This window comes from Tenrec ecaudatus, chromosome 9 (genome assembly GCF_050624435.1).
Source record: "Tenrec ecaudatus isolate mTenEca1 chromosome 9, mTenEca1.hap1, whole genome shotgun sequence".
Taxonomy (NCBI): domain Eukaryota; kingdom Metazoa; phylum Chordata; class Mammalia; order Afrosoricida; family Tenrecidae; genus Tenrec; species Tenrec ecaudatus.
Genome location: NC_134538.1, coordinates 46961766 through 46983011, shown reverse-complemented (window position 1 = coordinate 46983011; position 21246 = coordinate 46961766). Strand labels below are relative to the sequence as shown.

The window sequence follows — 21246 nt, the reverse complement described above, 5'->3', positions numbered from 1 at the left end:
GATACCCTGTGTTTCCAGCTCTTATCTGTACCAGTGTATATCTTCTGATCTAACCAGATTTGTAAGGTAGAATTGGGATCATGATAGTGGGGGGGAGGAATCTATTATCTTTTAATTCCATTTTTCAAAACACACCTCATATTTTTATAGAAGCAGCCACCTTTAATCTCTTTTTATAGAATGTGAGGGGAGGATCTGCCTGGAAGAGCAATAGATTATGTATCTCCTGAGTCTAGCACATAATGCCTAATTGTTTAAAGAGGGGCCAAATGTGAACATGTGGGCAAATCGTTTGAGTCCTTAAAATACTTACGACTTTCATATTTGGGAGTGATTCCATTAGTGGAGGTAGGGGACCTCGTGCATGTCTCCTGCTCCTCTTTTGAAGCTCTCTTCTGTTGGGAGTCCATTTGCCCAGCTATTGCTGTGCCAGGCTCTGGTAAAGTCAGAAATGCCTGGAGTTGGAGACCTGGACTCCTACTTTCCTACTGCCAATCTGTTAGGATATTCTTCCTGTTGAGAAGATACAGAGATGAATAATAAAATAAGTTCCTTTTCTATTTCCTTAAAACCAAAAGCAAACCAAACCATTGCCACTGAGTCGATTCCAACTCGTAGCCACCTTGCAGGAGAGAGTGTAGTGTGTAGGCTCCCGAGGCTGTAGGTCTTAATGGAACCAGGCTGCCACATCTCTCCCTCACAGCGCTGGTGGTTTCAAACCACCAGCCTTCGGATTAGCAAGTGAGCACTGGAACCACTGCACCACAAGGCAAATACTCCATTTTCTCCACTTTAAAGATGAACACACTGAGACCCGGAGATAAAAAGTTCATGCTTAGGATCATATATCTAGTAGGAACAGGAACTTAATTGTAGCCATCTGGTTTTAGGATCTTTAAAAATATTATCAAGATTACAGAAGGAAACAAGTGATGATTACAACAACAAAAACAAACTCACTGCCGTCAAGTCCATTCGGACTCAGAGAGACCCTATAGGACAGAGTAGAACCGCCCCAGCTGGTTTCCATAGCTTACGTCTTTACGGAAGCAGCCAGTCTCCTCTTTCTCCCGGGGCCAGTGTGTTCAAACAGCCAGTCTTTTGGTTAGCAGCCCAATGCTTAATCCCCTGCACCACTCAGGCACCTTAGGTATCCGTTGTAACTGGGAACTCAAAAAGGCAAGATTAACGGTAGCCAGAAGTGTCAATAATGAAGAGGAGGGTCAGAGAGAATACTACAAAGGAAGTCAGCCCCTTCGGAGGAATGCCTGTTGACATTTTAAAACATCTTTATTGGGAGACATGTCACTTACCAGTAAATTTTACTCATTTAACTAGGATTATGCAACTTGTACTACTGTCTAATTTTAGAGCATTTCAGTCCACTCTAAAATAAACCCCTAATTAGCAGTCAGTTCCCATTGCCCCCAAATCTAAGCAACTCATATTATTTTCTGTCTCTCTAGATTCGCCTGTTATACACATTTCATATATTTGACTTTTAAAAATCAGGTTGTTTTTAAAATTTTTATTGTTTGGGTGAACTTTACAGAGTAAATTTGTTTTCCATTCAGCAATTTATACTTTTAAAATTTCAATACAGGGTTAGGTAAAAAATATTGGTACGAATTTAAAGCTGTTGTTTCTCAGGTGGTAGTTCCATATTTCCATCTCCGTAACTCTTACCCAAAAGGAACCTTGGTGGCGCTGCCAGCTAAGTGTTGTACTGCTAATCACAAGGTCAGCTGTTCAAACCCACTAGCTGCTGCTCTGCAGGAAATAGATGAGGCTATCTGCTCCCATAAATCCTATCCCACTCCACTGCCATCAAGTCCGTTTGACTCTTATTGACCTCAGATAGTGTTTCAGTCTTCACCGAAACAGATAGCTGCGTCTTTCTCCTGCGGAGCAGCTGGTAGTGTTGAATCTCTGACTTTGCAATCAGTAGTCCACTGTTGACCCTAGAGCATCACCAGGACTCCCTGGAGACTCTAGAGAGCAGCGGTTCTCACCCTGTGGGTCACAACCCCTTTTGGGGTCGAATGACCCTTTCACTGGGGTCGCCTAAGACCATTGGAAAACACATTTCTGATGGTCTTAGAAACTGAGACTGCTCCTCTATCTGTCTCCAGGCGGGCCCACCCACATGAAGAAATGCCCACATATGAGTACCTGGCATGAAGACTGTTACCCATGCTACACCATGCTTCAAGACAAAATTTGATTTATTTGTAATTAGAAATAAATATTTCACAATATATAATTATATATTGTATTGTGGTTAATCACTATGCTTTAATTATGTTCAATTTGAACAATGAAAATACATCCTGCATATCAGATATTTACATTATGATTCATAACAGTAGCAAATGACAGTGATGAAGTAGCAATGAGAATAATGTTATGGTTGGGGTCACCACAGCATGAGGAACTGTATGAAAGGGCCGCAGCCTTAGGAAGGGTGAGAACCACTGCTCCAGAGGGTCATGACGAGTCAGTCGGTTCAGTGGCAATGGTGAACATTTCCCTGAGGAGTCCTGCATGCTTTGATAAATGGTGACATCTTAAGGGATTCAAATCTTGCTCCTTTTAAATGTTCGTGGTGTTTTAGTAGCAAAAAGAAGTCTGAAGAGGCAAGACCTGGGCTGTAGAATGGATGGGGGAAGACTTCCCAACAGAATTCTCATAGGACAGCCTTTGCATTGAACGGGTACGTTGTCGTGATGGAAACAAAATTCCTCGTTACAGCTTTCCTCGCTTTTTATCACAAGTACAGTTTTTAATTTTCATAGAAGTTTTTCTTTAAAAAGCCCTGTGGTCACTCAGAAAAATCTATAAAGATTACCTCTATGGAAGCCCCAAAAATACGTAGTTGCCATTGTCTCTGAGCTGACCTTTCTGTGTTAAGGCCTTGAATTGAACTGAACCAGCACATAGATCCCTTCAGAAGCCATGCTTTGATTGGACTTTTTGATTTTTTTAATCTTAGGCACCCCAATGAGACTAAGACAAGTGTCACGCCGAGAGAACTTGTCTGAATCTATCCCTAGACTGACTGCAGAGACAGGTTTAATGTGACATGCATCTGTGGATGTATGAACTGGAACCCTAATAGATAGACTTTTGACTTACACATGTATGTCACACATGTTATTGTCTCTTTCACGTAACAGACTTTTCAAGGCTCATCCATATTGTTACATATATTAGTGTTTTTTTTAATTGCCAAATAATATTTCACCATAGGGATATTCCATGTTTTATTAATCTATTCATCAGCCAATGGACCTCTAGGTAAAATGTTTTCAGAATAATACAGTAACTTTTTCATGTAAGAATTTTCATACACATTTTTGCATGGGCAAAATACCTCAGACTATGGAGCAGAATTTCTGGGTCATTAGATAACTCTGTATTTAATCTCTTAAAGAATTTCCAGATTGTTTTCCAAAGCAGCTGTACCATTTTACATTCCCACCAGCAGTATATGAGACTTCCAATTTTTCCACATCCTTGCCTACACTTGTTATTGTCTGTCGTTTAGATTATAGCCATTTTAGGAGGCGTGGAGTGACAGATGAGTGGCATTTTATCAGGCAAAGTGGAAATCAAGGGCTGAAGTTTCTGACATAAAAGTCTCCGGAAATGGCAAGTAATCCATTGGACAAATAGGAAAGGGAGACTCTCAAGAGAGGGGTTGAGGCCAAATCATGGGGGGTCTTGCAGGTCCTCATAGTAACGTCTTTACATTTATTCGGTAAATATTTTGACCTGAGATATGACATAATCAGAATGATTGCCCGCTAGTGAATAGAAGAGGGGAGGTGGGGGAACATATAATTGGAGGCACAGAGCAGCTTCTTAGGAACTGACTGGAGAGGGAGGCTCATGGTGCGGACAGTCAACAGAAGGCAAAGTTAAATCAGCAATCCCGGCACCTGGTTTCAGGGAGTAAGGTGGACACAGTCAAAGCTGACACTGTAGTTCCAACACTGGTGACTAGTATCATCGACCATTATCCAACACAGGAGGTTGGACAGCAGGGAAGAGCGGGAAAGTAAAGAATTTGATTTTAGATAGGTGACACTTGGGATGTTTAACAGATAAAGTAGAGATATTCAAATTCTCTGCACTTTTTTTTTCTGGTACTGCCCTAGAGAATTTTGAAAAACATGTACCTCCTCTCATATCTTTAACCTGAGACCTAAAATGTTCCACCATACATCTAAGTAGTTAAAGAGAACATGGCCTTTTGTGAACATTGACTTTTTTGTATTTGGGGGTTTTGTTAATCATTTTATTGGGGGCTCATACAACTCTTATCACAATCAATACATACATTGTGTCAAACACATTTGTACATTTGTTGCCATCACCATTCTCAAAACATTTGCCTTCTACTTGAGCCCTTGGTATCAGCTCCTCATTTTCCCCTCTCTTCCCTCTCTCCCTACTTCCCCTCCCTTATGAGCCCTTGATAATTTATAAATTATTATTTTTTCATATCTTACACTGTCCGATGTCTCCCTTTACCCACTTTTCTGTTGTCTGACCTCCAGGGAGGAGGTTATATGTAGATCCTTATAATCGGTTCCCCCTTTCCACCCCACCTTCCCTCTACCCTCCCAGTATCGCCACTTTCACCACTGGTCCTTAAGGGAGTATCTGCCCTGGATTCCCTGTTGTTTTGTTTTTTAATCAAAATTGTTGCCTTACTCTTTCAAATGTATCCAGTAAATAATAAATATGGTAGTGACTCTACACTCATTATCCTCCACTTTAAAAACATATTAAAAATGTTTCAACTCTTTAGCAGATTCTTTTCTTTTTTCTTTTCAAACTCATTTTTATGCATGAAAAGTCTTGTTGCTAATCCCATATTTACCTACAACAGAAATATGCATATAAATTAAAATTTGTTTTTATACCAAAATTGTCTTTTTGTACTATCATTATAGTCAGTACTTCATAATTGATCATAACAGCTTAAATATATTTTTTAAAATAATTGTTCATCATAAGCTTTGAGACTGTCTCTCTTAATGGCATAGAACTCTCCCCCCTCCTGCTCCCCATTAATTCACATCTTTGGGTGAATTGAGTTGGTTCCTGCTTTTTATTTTTATAGATGTAATCACTGAGTAAATTGCTCATATAAACACGTAGATGGGACTGGAAGGCATTTTACTAGAGCAGTAACACTCAATTATTTGAATTCCTCTGACGTATATGCCAAAAATTACATAATGACTTGTCATCAAAAATTATTTTAATGATCTATCAGCTGACAACTCATCAAACTCCTCCAAATTTTGTAGAAACCACGTAACCAGGAAAATAATTCACTGCCAGGTTGTTAGCGTTATTCACTTTTCTTTAGCTGAGAAATACAGACACCCCAAAACAGTTTTACCAAGACTTAATGACTGTTAAATCTTTTTGCTACTCTTTCACTTAGAGCAACCCCGTACCCCAGTATATATTCAGATGAGTTATGAAAAGCACATTGTTCACTTCAGTGCTCGCTTTCTAATTATGGTATTTTAAACAAAACACTCTAATTTATATAGTAGACTTTAGATTTAAGCAACCTCCACCAGGTTGATTCCGATGCATGGTGAGCCTCTAGGACAGAGTTGAACTGCTCCTACAGGTTCCCAACCCAAAATCTTCCTGGCAACAAAGTGTCACTCTCACCTGTTCAGTGGTTTGTGGACTTCAACTGCTACAACCTTGGATCTAGCAGCCTGGTGTATAACCCACTATGACACTAGGGTTTGCTTTAAATCTAGTTTTATCAAAACCTTAGAACTGTAGATTTAGCTCTCAAATAATGGTAAATGTCTACCATATAAACTAATTGGCAATTCCAGTCTTCATTGCTAAAACCTATAGCTAAATAGACATTTTATACTAAAAAAGAGAGGACTCTTATGTTTTTAAAAATTTATTTGAATAATAATAATATCTCCATTATATCTATTTCCTTTCCAAAAGTAACAAGAGTTGAACTTCAGTCAATTCCATTCTTCAAAATCACTTAAAATAGCATGAGTTTTAATTTTATTATTTTATTACTGTGTTAGGCAGGGTTCTCTAGAGAAACAAAACCAGGATTCTTATGATTCCATATACTTATAAAAGGAGAGGTTTATACAGCAAGAATGTAACAGCTAATTAGTCCACTCAGAAGGCACAGTACAACTCACTTTTGTGGAACAGTTAATAGACTGAAAGTCCTTCAACTCAGGAGGGCTTGGTCTAAGGAAGAGGAAGCAGACAGCTGAGTGTTTCCTCAGGCAAGACAGACAGAGTTTACCCCACAGGCAGCAGGGTGAGTCAGCAACAGTCAGTAGCTTGGGAGCATAGCAAAGCAGGCCCTGATGGGTTCTCAAATTCAAGCATGGCAGAGGGATCCACCAGCTGCAAGCTCAAGCAATATCCATACCAGCCAGGTGGTGAAGCAGGTCTAGAAGGAGCCTCAAACTTAAGAGGCACGGTCCATGGGTTGGCTTGGCCCACAGGTTATGAAGCAAACAGTTGAGGCTAGTAGGAGCACCAGAGAGCAAGAACCATGGAGTAGGCCTTGCAGAGCCATTTATCTCATTGCCCTCTAATCAAGGTGCAGCCTGATTAAACTCCGCCCACACAGTCTTGTTGGCTGAGTTAGCATGATAAACCTATCACAATTACTAACCTTTGTAATGGAAATAGAAACATCTAGTACTCTTTAGTTAAAGTACATAGTAGTATCCCAGTCTTTTGTTTTGCTTTGGGGCTCATACAACTCTTAACACAATCCATACTGATTACATCAACTGTGTAAAGCACATTTGTACATTCATTGCCCTCATCATTCCCAAAACATTTGCTCCCCACCTAAGCCCCTGGCATCAGTTCCTCATTTTTCCTCTTCCCTCCCCACTATCCCCTCCCTCATGAACCCCCGGTAATTCATAAATTATTATTTTGTCATATCTTACTTGCACTGTCCAACATCTCCCTCATCCACCTTTCTGTTGTCCATCCCCCAGGGAGGAAACCATATTTATACCCTGGTAATTGGTTCTCCCTCTCCACCCTCCCCTCCCAGTATCACTACTCTTACCACTGGTCCTGAAGGGATCATCTGTCCTGGAATGTCCCAGCCTTTTGTTTTGCTTTGTTTTTCTTTTTTACAAATCTTTATTGAATTTTAATTTCCAATTTTTTTATCATTTTATTAGGGGCTCATACAACCTTTATCATGATCCATACATACATCAATTTTGTAAAGCACATTTTTAAATTCATTGCCCTCATTATTCTCAAAACATTTGCTCTCCACTTAAGCCCCTGGCATCAGCTCCTCATTTTTCCCATCCCTCCCTGCTACCCCCAACCTCATGAACCCTTGATAATTGTTTTAAATCATTTTATTGGGGGCTTGAACAACTCTTATCATAATCAATACATACATCCATTGTGTCAAGCACATATGTACATTTGTTGCCATCATTCTCAAAGCATTTGCCTTCTACTTGAGCCCTTAATATCGACTGCTCATTTCCCCTTCTCTCCCCACTCCCCCCTACCTCATGAACCCTTCATAATTCATAAATTATTGTCATATATTAACACCACTACATTTCTCCCATCCCCCTCTCCCATGTCCCCCCAGAACTGTCGGTCCCCTTGTTTTCTCCTCCAGATTGTCCATCCAGCCTATCTTATTTAGACAGAACTGCAGAAATAATAACATGCACAAAAACAAGACAAAAAAACCAAGCAACAATATACAACAACAAACCAATGACAAAAAAACCCAAAACACAACAAGAAAGAAAAGCTTATAGTTAGTTCAAGGATCATTTGTTGGCCTTTAGGAGTGTTTTTCAGTCCACTCTCTTGGGGCACCATGCCCTGGCCCCAAAGTCCACCTTCAGCATTCCCTGGGGACCTCTCCGCTCCATTCCCTTGCTGTTCTGTTGCACCCCCTTAGTGTTTTGCCTCTGTGTGGCGGGATCAGATCGGGTCCAGTTCCCACACTGTCTCTGCTGTTGTCCCCTGTAGGGCTATGGGTCAGTGAGGGGCGTAATGTCTCAGAGTGGAGCTGGCCATGTGGTCCTCCCTGTGGACTGGCTGCTCTAATTGGGGTCATCGTCGTCAAGTCCTTGTGGGCCATGATGTGCTCCACTCTCTTCTCCCACTTCATGTGCTCCCTTGTGCTCCGATCAGATATGTCCCTCTCCCAGAGCTGCAAATTAAATACCGTCTTGAAATAAATTCTTCTGGGGGGAGGGGCAGGTGTCCACTTAGTAGTTGGGATTGGGGCTGACCCCCCAGACCGCTCTCCATTGGTCCCCTACTCCACGCTGACATGTTGGGTTCACATCTTGGAGCACTGGGTTGAAGTCTGGTCCCTCTTTCCCTGTGGAGATATAAACAGTACCCTCCGCTTGGGTGGATTAGTGCAATGTGCCCCCACTACTCATTTCTTTTTATTTTTTTCCCTTTCCCCACCTATTTTTTAGTTGTCTACCATATATATCCCTGTATTTGGTCTGGTCCCTGTCATATTACCTGGTCCTCACCCCAGGAATGTTTGTAAACAGTAGCTTTTTCCCTATGCCCCTTTTTTTAAAAAAGCTTACCTCAGCAGACTCACGTTGTACTTGTCCTTTTGTGCTTGACTTACTTAACTTAGCATGGTTTCCTCCAGTTCTTCTCATGCAGCAATGTGCTTCATATGTTCATCACTGCTTTTTAATGATGCGTAGTATTCCATTGTATGTATATACCACAGCTTTTTAATCCAATCATCTGTTGATGGAAATTTGGATTGCTTCCAACTCCTTGCAATTGTGAACTGTGCCGCAATGAACATTGGAGCACAGATGTCTGGCCTTGGTTTGTTTCTTACTTCTTCTGGGTATATGCCCAGTAGGGGGATTGCCGGGTCTTATGGTAACTCGATTTCCATCTGTTTTATATATCGCCAGATCGATTTCCATAGTGGTTGTCCATACTTACAAGTCCACCAGCAGTGGATAAGAGTTCCTGTCTCCCCTCAGCCCCTCCAACACTTTTTGCTTTCTGATTTTTTTAATTGGGCAACCTTTCAGGGTGTTAGGTGGTACCTCATTGTTTTAATTTGCATTTCTCTTATGGCTAAAGATTGGGAACATTTTCTCATATGTTTGTTGGCCGTTCTGATTTCTGCCCCTGTGAAACTTCTGTTCAGGTCCTTTGCCCAACTTTCAAGTGGGCAATTAGTTTTTTTCTTTTTGGAAGCTAGCAGAGTATTGTAGATTTTAGTAATAAGGCCTTTGTCTAATGTACCATTGCTAAAGATGTTTTCTCAGTACGTGGACTCTCTTGGTGAATTCTTTCGATGTACACAGGTGTTTTATCTTCAGTATATCCCATTTTTCAATTTGTGCCTCTTCTGTGTTTGTATCCTTCCCTATTTCTGATAGCCTATGTATTCCCTGTGCCAAAGTTCTCAAGTTGGTCCCCATTCCCTCATTGATAACCCTAATAGTTTGGAGTTTAACTTCAAAGTCTGTGATCCACCTTGAGTTGATTCTTGGGCGTGGAGTGAGATAAGGGTCTTGCTTCATGTTTCTGCAGGTAAATATCCATTTTTTCCAGCACCACTTGTTAAAGAGGTTATCTGCTTCCCATTTGATATTTTTAGGGCCCTTACCATAGATCAGTTGTCTGTATGCTGATGATTTTATTTCTGGGTTTTCAGTTCTTTTCCATTAGTCTGAGTATCTGTCATTGTACAAATGCCATGCAGTTTTGACAACTGTGGCAGTCTAGTGTGTGCTAAAGTCAGGTAAAGCAAGCCCTCCCACTGTGTCCCTCTTCTTGAGTTCTCTGCTAATTCTGGGCTTCTTCCTTCCCTCTCCATATGAAGTTGGTCATCAGTTTTTCCATTTATTTGAAGAAGGATGAGGGTAATTGTATCGGGATTGCATTAAACTTATATAGTGCCTTTGGCAGAACTGACATCTTGACTATATTGAGTCTTCCAATCCACGAGCATGGGATAGTCTTCTATTTGTTGAGGTCACTCTTGGTTTCTTGTAATAGTGTTCTTTAGTTTTCCCCATATAGATCTTTTGTTCTTTTAGTCAGGTATAACCCTAGATATTTCCATTTGTGTTTGGCTGTTGTGAAGGGTACCACCTTTTTGGTCTCCTCTTCTGTGGTCTTATCCGATGTGTATAACAGTCCAATGGAATTCTGTTTGTTGATCTTGTATCCAGCCATTCTGCCAAACTCTTCTATTACTTCCAGTACTCCCCTTGTGGAACTTTGGGGATTTTCCGTATATAAAATCATATCATCTACAAATAACGATAGTTTCACCTCTTCCTTCCCCAGATGAATACCTTTGATGTCTTTTCTTTGCCTTATGCTGTTAGCTAAAACCTCCAGCATGATATTAAATAAGAATGGGGGCGAGGGGCATCCTTGTCTGGTCCCTTTTTCAGTGGGATTGTGTTAGTGTTTTCTCCATTGACTACCACATTGGCTGTTGGTTTTTCATATATAACTATTATCTTGAGGAATTTTCCTTCCATTCCTATCTTCTCAAGTATCTTAAACAGGAATTGATGTTGGATGTTGTCGAATGCTTTTTCTGCATCTATCGATATCATGTGGTTCTTATAACTTTTCATCTCAATGTGATGAATAATACTAATGGTCTTTCGTATATTGAACCATCCCTGCATCCCTGGTTTTAAGCCCACTTGGTCATGATGAATTATTTGTTTGGCTAGTATTTTGTTAAGGACTTTTGCATCAATGTTCATTAGGAATATTGGTCTGTAGTTCTCGATTCTTGTGGGATCCTTGCCCGGTTTGGGTATCAGAGTTATACTAGCTTCATAGAAGAAGTTTGGGAGTTTGCTGTCTTTTTCTATGTTGTTGAAGAGTTTTTGTAGGATTGGTGTTAGGTCTTCCCTAAAAACTTAATAGAATTCTCCAGTGAAGCCATCTGCTCCAGGGGATTTTTTTGTTGGTAATTCCTTGATAACCATGTCTATGTCTTCTGTTGCTATGGGTCTGTTGAGATTCTGGGCGTCCATTGAGGATAGTCTAGGGAAGGATTGTTTTTCCAAGAATTTGCCCTTGTCTTCCAAATTGTTGAATTCATTGGATTACAATCTTCAGAATACTGTGTAATTATCCTCTGGATTTCATTAGGGTCTGTTGTAATGTCCCCTCTTTCATCCCTTATTCTTGCTATTGAAATTTGTTCCCTCCTTTCTTGGTTAGGCTTGCCAGTGGTCTGTTGATTCTGTTTATCCTTTCAAAGAACCAAGTTTTACCTGCATTAATTTTTTCCTAGTTTTCTTATTTTCCCTGTCCTGAATCTCAGCCCTCATTTTTATAATTTATTTTCTTTTGCTCTTAGTAGGATTGCCCTCTGACTCTGCTCTAGTTGTTGTAAATTTTATGCCAGCCTATCAATCATGACTCTCTTCCTTTCTCAGGTGTGCATGTATTGCTATGAACTTCCTCTGATAACTGCCTTTGCTGTGTCGCATAAGTTTTGGTACATCATGTGCTCATTTTGTTGTCTTCTAGAAATTTACTAATTTCATCTCTGATCTGTGCCAGTACACACTCCTTTTGCAGTAGAGTGTTATTCATACTCCAATTGTTTGCTTTTGTTTTCTTCGTCTTCCTTTTGTTGATTTCTAGCCTTATGTGCTTAGATTTATGTACATTCACATTATGCCCCAGCATGCGGTGTATCTTCAAATATGTGCCTTGTGGACTTCAGAAGAATGTGAATTTTTTTGTATTTGGATGGAAAGCTCTGAAAATATCTATCAGGTCAAATTGTCTAATTGTAGTATTTAGATCTCTAGCCTCCTTGTTGAGTTTCTTTTCCTGTGATCTATCTTTCTTGGAGAGCGGTGTGTTGATGTCACCCACTATATTTGTTGAGGCCGTGATTTATTTTTTTCATTTTTTGGAGTTTTTGATTGAGGTATTCAGTGGGTTATCATTTGGGGAATATATGTTTACAATGCTTACTGGTTCTTTGTCTACCATTCCCTTGGGCATTATATAGTGTCCCTCCTTATCTCTTTTCATGGTTTTCACTTTGAGGTCAATTTTATCCGAGATTAGGATTGCAACCCCTGCTTTTTTTGTATTGTTGTTTGCTTGTATGCCTGTCTCCAGCCTTTGATTCTTAGCCTATTTTTGAGTGTAGTCTTGAGATGTGTCTACTGTAGGCAGCAGATTAATGAGTTGTGTTTTCTAAGCCAGTTTGCTAGTCTGTTTTATAATGCCTGAGTTCAGGCCATTGATATTCAGAGTTATTATCTCCATCTACGGACTCTGTGATGTCATCTTATACATTTTGTGTTGGGTGTTTTCCTACTTTTCTTTCTCATTAGTGTTCTTTTGTGTTTGTGTATGTATCATTCATGACTTCTTTCCATCCTTAAGCCATTACTATCTTGGCGTCTGTGTTCTCTTTGTTGCCCTCGGGGTGAGGTTGTTCTATGTGGTAGTCTCTTTGTTCTTCGTCCCATACTGGATCAGCAAGGATCTTTTGTAGGGCTGGGTTTCTTCTAACATATTCTTTGAGTTTTTCCTTGTCTAGGAAGACTCTTACTTCTCCATCTCTCTTGATCGATAATTTGGCTGGGTAGAGTATTCTTGGGTTTGCATTGTTTTCCTTCAATTTTTGGAATATGTTACTCCACTCTCTTCATAATTTCTGCTGATAGGTCTGAGCATATTTTTATTTGGGAACCTTTATATGTGATTGCTTTTTTTCCCTAGCTGCTCTCATGATTTTCTCCTTTTTCCTTAAAGTTAGATAGTTTAACTATTATGTACCTTGGTGACTTCTTCTTGAGGTTCAGTCTTGCTGGTGTTCTTTCAGTCTCCTGAATAGTTGCCTGGTTTTCATTCTTTAACCTGGGGAAGTTTTTCTCCAAGAATTATCTCACAATTGTTGTAGACAACTTCTTTGTTTTGTCTTCCTTTGGTAAGCCAGTAATTCTAATTTTGTTCTGCTTCATAGCATCAGACATATCTCTTAGGTTTTCTTCAGCTTCTCTGATGTTCTTATTAGATTTTTGTTCATATTTGTTAAAGTCTGTTTGCCTGTCCTCCAAGTCACTGGTGTGGTTCTCTGCTTCCTCCAGTGGATTCTCGGGGTCTTTGTTTTTGCTACTGGTTTTTGTTATCTCTTCCCTAAGCTCCTGTATTTCCCTTTGGTGTATGGCGTTCATCATCCTTTTTCTGTGCTGTTTCCCTCATATCCTGTATGACTCCAAGCAGCATTCTGAAACTTTATTTCTGTGGCAGCTCAATGTCTGCTTCTTCTATGCATGTTGTTATGTTTGGGACATCTGCCATTGCCTTTTGTTTCTCCTGTTTTTTTTTTCCATTGAGGTCGTTGGGCCTGATGGCTGTTTGCATTGCGTTGTATTAGAGGAGCTAGGTGCCATTTTCCAGGGAGCCGAGGAGCACTGGCTCTCTCTGGGAGACTTGTAGGAATGCTTCGAACTGCCTACAGCTAATTTTACTATGAAATTAACCTACCACTTTATCTTCCTGTGGCTTCCCTCTCAGGGGAGTGCCCCAGAAAGCTGGTGGGTTGCCTGCTTTGGTGTTGCAGAGGTTGGGCAGAGGTTCCTGCAGCAGCTTGGAATGTTAACAAGTGTTTGCTGAGCTGCTTTATGCCCCCAGGTACACAGGCAGGAATTCCCCTGTAAGAAGTTGGGCAGAGCATCCCCTGGTGGAGGTCAGCAGGGCTCTTTCCAGCCTCAGGTTAGCTACACAGGGTGGAGCTCACTTAGCTGGGTGTGGCACACCTGTAAATGCCCTAGGCTAAGGGGAGTGGTCTGGAGGTCAGCAGTGGAGTGTGAGAGAACAGGAAAGAAACAAAGAGAAAAAAATTAAAAAATAAGACAGCTTGAACTGTGTGGTGATATAGAGAAGAGAGGGAAACCAAAAACAACAATGTAGCTGAGTCCGGATCCCTGCCTGTGGAGCTGCAAGCTTTTAGTCCCTGCCCCAAGGTGGCAGCCGCAAGCTGTGGCTGAGTTGAGAAAAAAACCCTGCACAGCCCTCCAAGACTGTGTGGGGATAGAGAGAAGAGATTAAAACAAAAGCAACAATATAGCTGAACCCCTTCCCCCATCCTTGCCCTTAGAGCTACTAGGGTTTTAGTTCCTTCCCAGAGGCAGCAGCAAGCTGTAGGTGTGTTGAGAAAAATCCCCTTAGCCGACCTCCAAGACTGTGTGGGGACAGAGCAGAGATGGAATCAAAAGTAACAGTGTAGCTGAACCCTGATTCCTGCCCGTGGAGCTGCAAGGGTTCAGTCCCTGCCCTGAGGCAGGCAGTGGTAAACTGTGGCTGTGTTGAGACCAAGCCCCACCACAGGCTCCAAATGATCTGGGCGCCAGCAGAGACAGTGGTGGGGCCGTGGTCAAGCCCCAGCGGGTTTCCACTGAGGTAAGCTAAAAGCCCCCAGCCCCTCAAAACCCCGTGGGTCTGTGCCTCCTTATCTTTATGATGCTCCTCCTGCGTTCCAGAAGCATTGAATTTCCCTCTAAGCAACTCTCCTGGGCTGAATTCAGCGAAGTCCCTCTGGTATGTGTCACTCCATCACATCTTCCCCGGAAGTCCTCTCCAAAATTTTCTCTTTAAAATGTACAGCTCACTCGCTTTTCAGAGTGTGGAACTGTCCCCATGATCTAAGTTTAGAACATCAGCCCGAAAAGAAACCCCGAGCCCATTCATTCATCATCCTTGCCCATCTTCCGCCAGCTTTTGTGTTCCTGTCCTCCTTCACAGGCCATGTGTTCAAGGGTCGTCCACATTGTAACACGTCTCTCCACTTCATCCCTTCTTGGGACTGAATAATATTCCAGTGTTATGAGTATGCCACACTTTTTTTTTTCATATTATCGTTGGTAGATAATGCTGTTAAGAAAGTTGGTGCAGGGGTGTGAGGGGCGAGGCTGGGAGAGTGGAGGGTGAGTGGGTTGGAAAGGGGGAACTGATTACAAGGATCCACATGTGACCTCCCTGGGAGATGGACGGCAGAGAAGGGGGGAAAGGGAGACTCCGGATAGGGCAAGATAAGACCAAATAACAATCTGTGGATTATCAAGGGCTCATGAGGGAAGGGGGAGCGGGGAGGGAGGGGGAAAAAAAGAGGATCTTATGCAGAGGGCTTAAGTGGAGAGCAAATGCTTTGAGAGTGATTAGGGCAAAGAATGTACGGATGTGCTTTATACAATTGATGTATGTATATGAATGGATTGTGATAAGAGTTGTATGAGCCCCTAATAAAATGTTTTACAATTTTGTACATGGGCATGTGCTTTCCATTTCTTGGAGTGATATCTCGGAGTAGATTTGCTGGTCCTGTGGGAGCTGTGTTTAACTCTGTGTCCATGCTTTCACCATCTTGTGCTCTCGTCAGTCTGTGAGGTTTCCTTATTTGTTTACATTCTCATCCACATTTCTTCTTGTTTCCTATTGTTCTAAAACAAAAGTAGAGTCTTAAGTGTGAGAATAAGGCGGGAAGCCCACTCAAGTGCAGTCATTGCTGCATCCATGTGGGTATAGAGGCTCAGCCACTGTCCCAGCTTCTGCCCAACTCGGCTCAAATCCGTTCTGGAACTGTCTTGTTCCTTTGTGCTCACATGCAATTCTTTCCCGAGCACTTTTATCAGTGCTACCATTTCCTTTGCCATAGCAGGGACTGTAAATAACGAACTGAGAATGATCAAAATAGTCCACGGTCATATGTTCCTTATCTACCACTTTTTGCCAGTTTCCTTGACCGTGGTCTGCTATGTCAAACACTAAGAGAACTCTGAACATGTTGTATACAAATGTTGTATCCGAGAGAGATAGCATCATACTATTGTTAAGCCACAGTTTCTTAAGCCTCTTAGGAGTAATGCATTCTATGACAATAGGGATGAAAGAAACAACTTAATTAAGGTTAAAAATCTTACTCCCACAGCTTGTTCTCTGTATATCTGAAATCAGAACACCTCCCAAAAGGGCTAAAATATCTCACTGCCAAAGTTGTATTTCACCTTTAACAGCAATATGTAAAACATGTAAAAACCTGAAACCCCACTAAATGTTTCTAGTACTTGATGTAAAGAAAGCTTCATCCTGTTGCCTTCAAGACGTTTCCAGGGCATAGTGATGTGTACAAAACAGTAGAACTGCCTCATAGAGTTTGCAAAGCAAAAATCTGTATGAAAGTAGACTGTCCCATCTTTCTCTAAAAAAAATGGCTAGTAGGTTTGAACTACCAACCTTTTGAGTGTGAGCTATGTGCTTAGCCATTATATCACCTGCATTGATTCTTAGTTATCCAGTGGTACGATAACAGAAATAGCAATTATTTTCATAATAAATAAAGTTGTTTTTAAATAAATTATCTTCTCACAGTTTCAGAGGCTAGAAGTTCAAATTCAGAGTGCCAGCTCCAGGGGAAGGCTTTCTCTGTCCACTCAGGAAGTTCATCTCTTCTAGCTTCTGCTCCTGAACGATCTTCATGGGGCTTGTCATCACTCTTCTCCCATTGCTGCTGCTTAGCTTGTTTACTCTCTTGGCAGAATGTCTTGGTTGTGGGTGCATTCTCAGATCAGCTTTAGGGATATGTCCATGTGAAAATGGAGAATCTAGACGTGCATTCCTTTCATGTTATCTTTGCTCTTAGAAAGCAGCATGTACCTCAGGAAATCTTTCGTGAACCCGTGGGGTGAGCATGCTCTAAATTTAGACCTGTGGTCCAGACAGAAGTTGGCATGTAGTCTAAGACCTGCAAAAAGGGGTCTAAACTGAGGCATCAGTTGAAATCAAGGGGAGTGATATATAAATGCTCTTTAACCAAAATGAGGAGACTCCTGAATGAGATCATGCAGAAGCCAAGCATTTGGGGAATGGCTCTCACTTAAGGAATTAACAAAGTGAGAAGTGAAAGAGATGGAGAAATCAGAGATATAAGAAGAAAACTGCTCCAAGGGCTCAAGTAGAAAGAAAATGTTTTGAGAATGATGATGGCAACAAATGTACAAATGTGCTTGACCCAATGGATGGATGGATGGATGCATTGTGATGAGTTGTACAAGCCCCTGATAAAATGATTTTAAAAATGTTTAGAGAATGATGATAACATATGTACAAATGTGCTTGATACAATTGATGAATGGATTGTTAAAATAGCCCCCCAAAAAACTGATTTATTTTTTTAAAAAAGAAGGAAACTGTGAACGTATAGTTATGAGAGCTTAACAGAGGGTTTTCTCCCTCCGCCCACCTTTACATTTTTTATTGTGAATTGGCTGAAGGCATACAAAGTAAATCCCTTTTCCATTCAACAGTTCATACACATTTTGTTTCATCTCATTGATTGTAATGCCCACCACTTATTCCACTACCTCTATTCCTCCCTCCTTTCTAACCCTTCTGCATTTGCCTTTGATCTCAAATGGTTGCTTATTCTAAAGCAGTAGTTCTAAACCTTCCTAATGCCATGACCCTTTAATACAGTTTCTCATGTTGTGGTGACCTTCTAACCATAAAATTATTTTTGTTGCTAGTTCATAACTATAATTTTGCTACTGTTAAGAATCAGGCAACCCCTGTGAAAGGGTAGTTTGAGCCCCCAAAGGGGTCGCGACCCACAGGTTGAGAACCACTGTTCTAAGGTATACCTCCCTAGAGTTATTGTTCCATTTATATAGGTTTGTCTGTTGTTTGGCTGAAAATTGAGCTATGGGGGTGAGTTCATTTTCAGACCTCAAGGGTGAACCTCCAGAGTCCCACCAGTCTCTGTCCAACCAAGCCTGGATCTTTTTATGGTTTAGAGGTTTGTTTTATATTTTTCTTCCACTTTAACCAGGGTCTTCTAAAGCGGTTCCTTTCAGAGCTGATGGTAGTGGTATCTGGACACTTCTTCTCAGGTTGTGGAATCTGATGTTTGTCCATTGAAATAATTGGTTCCATGTGTCTTCACTTTTTTTTTTTCATCCAAGTGGGTGAGAGACCAGTAGTTACACGCTGCTCACCAAAGTAGTAAAACATTGTCTTTGTGGTCTGTGTTATGCTGTCTGCCCTTGGTGTCCCCTTGGTAAAGAAAGCTCAACTGTCCAATGTTTTGTTGCATAGTGTTTGCCACAGCTAAAAACCAACATCAAATAAAACTAAATGAAAGAAAGTGAGGGGATTACTATAGTGTTCCTGACCCTCTGGGGACCCTCCACAGTCCTGGGTGCCAACTATCACCTATCTACAGGGAGGCGAGAGAGCCAGTTAAAGTAAGGGCACAAAGATACTGGTGGCTGGATTGACAGAAAGAAACGAAGCGTGCACTGTAAATTGCAGCAAGGGCGTTTGCCTGTGTATATAGGGGTTAGGAATCAAAGGGAGAGAGATGGGGAATAAAACCACTGGGGTGGGCCCACTGTGTTGCCACCAATAGGATAAAGTCGTTTTTTTCTGGAGCTAAAGAATGCTTTGTGTGGGGGGAGGACAGTCATGTTCTTGAAGGGACTGCTACAGACAAGGCCACAAAACAGGCAGCAGTGATCTTCCAGTTGCCTGGGTCTTTTTTCAGATCTCAGTCACTCTGGCTCCATGGCTCTTCATTGTTGGTTATCTCAATTGAAAATGTTCTGTTATTTGTACAAGTCTGTCTACCTTGACTGCAAAAATATCCATGAATGTGGTGCATCAGACAGGTGGCAAAGTTAAGAAAATTTCTTAGACTTTACCAAACAACTTGAGCAGCTGGGGTCTGGGGGCTTAGGACCATGGGTGTCAGGGGACACCTCTCAGGAGTCATGCATTCTATGACAATAGAGATGAAGAACAGCCTCATTAAAGTTAAAATCTTCTCATTGCTACAACCTCGTTCTTTGTATGTCTGAAATCAGAACATCCCCCAAAGGACAAAAATATCTTGCTGCTGATGTTGTATTATATTTATTATATTATACTATGTGTATTATATACATACTCTGTTGGGCTACTCACCACAAGGCCAGCAATTGGAAACCACCAGCCACTCTCGGGAGAAAGACGAGGCTTGCAGGGTTTACAGTCTCAGATACCCACACGGGGCAGGTCTACCCTGTTCTGTAGGGTCACTACGAGTCTGCATTGACTTGGTGGAGTGAGTATACGTAAGTGACAATATTCAGCTTAAGATACTTTCTGTTTGCATTGGGGAAAATGGGTGTTTAATTTTTTTGAAAATGACTACAATTATATTTTCTTAGGATACTGAGTTTTATCTTTTGGACTTTTTTTCAGGTTTAGCATGAGTTTTAATAGACATAATCTGAAATACTACGTATTACCCAAAAAGCCTAAAAAGGTGGCATTTGATTGCTTAGAATGGATCAGAAAGAATCACCCATGTGAGTACACCATGTGACTTATGCCTAGAATAAATGTCTTTTTAATACCACAAGAGAATATGTAATGTTGCATATTAAATATTTCTTTTCTCCATCTATTAGCATTAACTTGCTATTTATAGAGCAGAGTATTAACAGCTCTTTCAGTTCTGTAAATTGTAAAATCGCATTTGGTTTGATGACAATAAACCCTAACAAAAAATATGTTAAATGCTCCCTCTCACACACCTACATTCTAATTCTTGGTTTCGGTGTCTTTCCCTCTGGCTTTTATCTGAGTATGAATTATACAGTTCTTTGCTTTTATGCTTTTTCTCAACTGTATCTGCTTTTCATCAACTTATATTTAACTAAAATGAGGCTTGGAAATTTGTAGTTGTTTTCCTTGTAACCCATTACCCACCTTTCCATAGAGAATTTTCTTGTTAAGCATTTATATTTTTTGGAAATTTGAAGACATGCTTCTTTGAACACATCAGATCATGAAGCGATATACCAAGAAAAAGTCGGTAATTTCCCTTCCCAGGATCAGCTCTGCAAGGTTGCTAATGCACATTGCTTAAGGTGTGTGTACCTTCCACCACAGAATTGACTTTTATACTTTTTGTTTTCTGATTTTAAAAAGAGCATACATTTAAAAATATTAAATATGCTCATTGAAAAGATTTAGAAAGCAACAAGAAGATAAACAAAATAAGATAAATCACTCTAAACTAGACCACTGTTATTATTTTGTCTTATTTCCTTATAATAGTTTTTTTAAAATCATTTTATTAGGGACTCCTACAACTCTTATCACAATCCCTGTATACATCAGTTGTGTAAAGCACATTTGTACATTCATTGCCCTCATCATTCTCAAAACATTTGCTCTCCACTTAGGTCCCTGGTATGCGCTACTCATTTTTTCCCCTCCCTTCTCACTCCCCCCCCATGAACCCTTGATAATTTACATATTATTATTTTGTCATATCTTGCACTGTCCAAGGTCACCCTTCACCCACTTTTCTGTTGTCCATCCCCCAGGGAGGAGGTCACATGTAGATCCTTATAATCGGTTCCCCCTTTCCAACTCACCCTCCCTCCACCCTCCCAGTATCACCACTCACCACTGGTCCTGAAGGGATCATCCATCCTGATTCCCTGTGTTTCTAGTATCTATCTATACCAGTGTACATTGTCTGGTCTAGCCAGATTTGTAAGGTGGTATTGGGATCATGATAGTGGGGTGGGGTGGGGGAGGAAGCATTTAGGAACTAGAGGAAAGTTGTATGTTTCATTGTTGCTATACTGCACCCTGACTGGCTCGTCTCCTCCCTATGACCATTCCGGGATGTCCAATTGCCTACAGATGGACTTTGGGTCTCCACTCCGCACTCCCCCTCATTCACAATGATATGATTTTTTTGTTCTTTGATGCCTGATAACTAGTCCCTTCGGCACCTTGTGAACACGCAGGCTGGTGTGATTCTTCCCCGTGGGCTTTGTTGCTTCTAAGCTAGTTGGCCTCTTGGTTACCTTCAAGCCTTTAAGACCCCAGATGTTATATCTTTTGATAGCTGGGCACCATCAGCTTTCTTCACCACATTTGCTTATGCACCCACTTTGTCTTCAGCGATTGTGTCGAGAAGGTGAGCATTATAGAATGCCAGTGTATAGAACAAAGTATTCTTTTTTTTTTTAACAATTTATTGGGGCTCATACAATTCTTATCACAGTTCATACATATACATACATCAATTGTATAAAGCACATCTGTACAGTCTTTGCCCTAATCATTTTTTTTCTCCTCTTTTCTTTTTTTTGCATTTTATTAGGG

General features: G+C 40.9%; 1 protein-coding gene across 3 annotated transcripts in view; it reads left to right on the top strand.

Annotated features, from left to right (window-relative positions):
• BLM (BLM RecQ like helicase) overlaps positions 1–21246 on the top strand; it is a 123786-nt gene that overhangs the window by 64724 nt on the left and 37816 nt on the right. For all 3 annotated transcript variants that reach the window (XM_075558016.1, XM_075558017.1, XM_075558015.1), the window contains one exon: positions 19321–19427. In XM_075558016.1, the coding sequence (XP_075414131.1) occupies positions 19321–19427 (107 nt within the window). The remainder of the gene's footprint in view (positions 1–19320; positions 19428–21246) is intronic.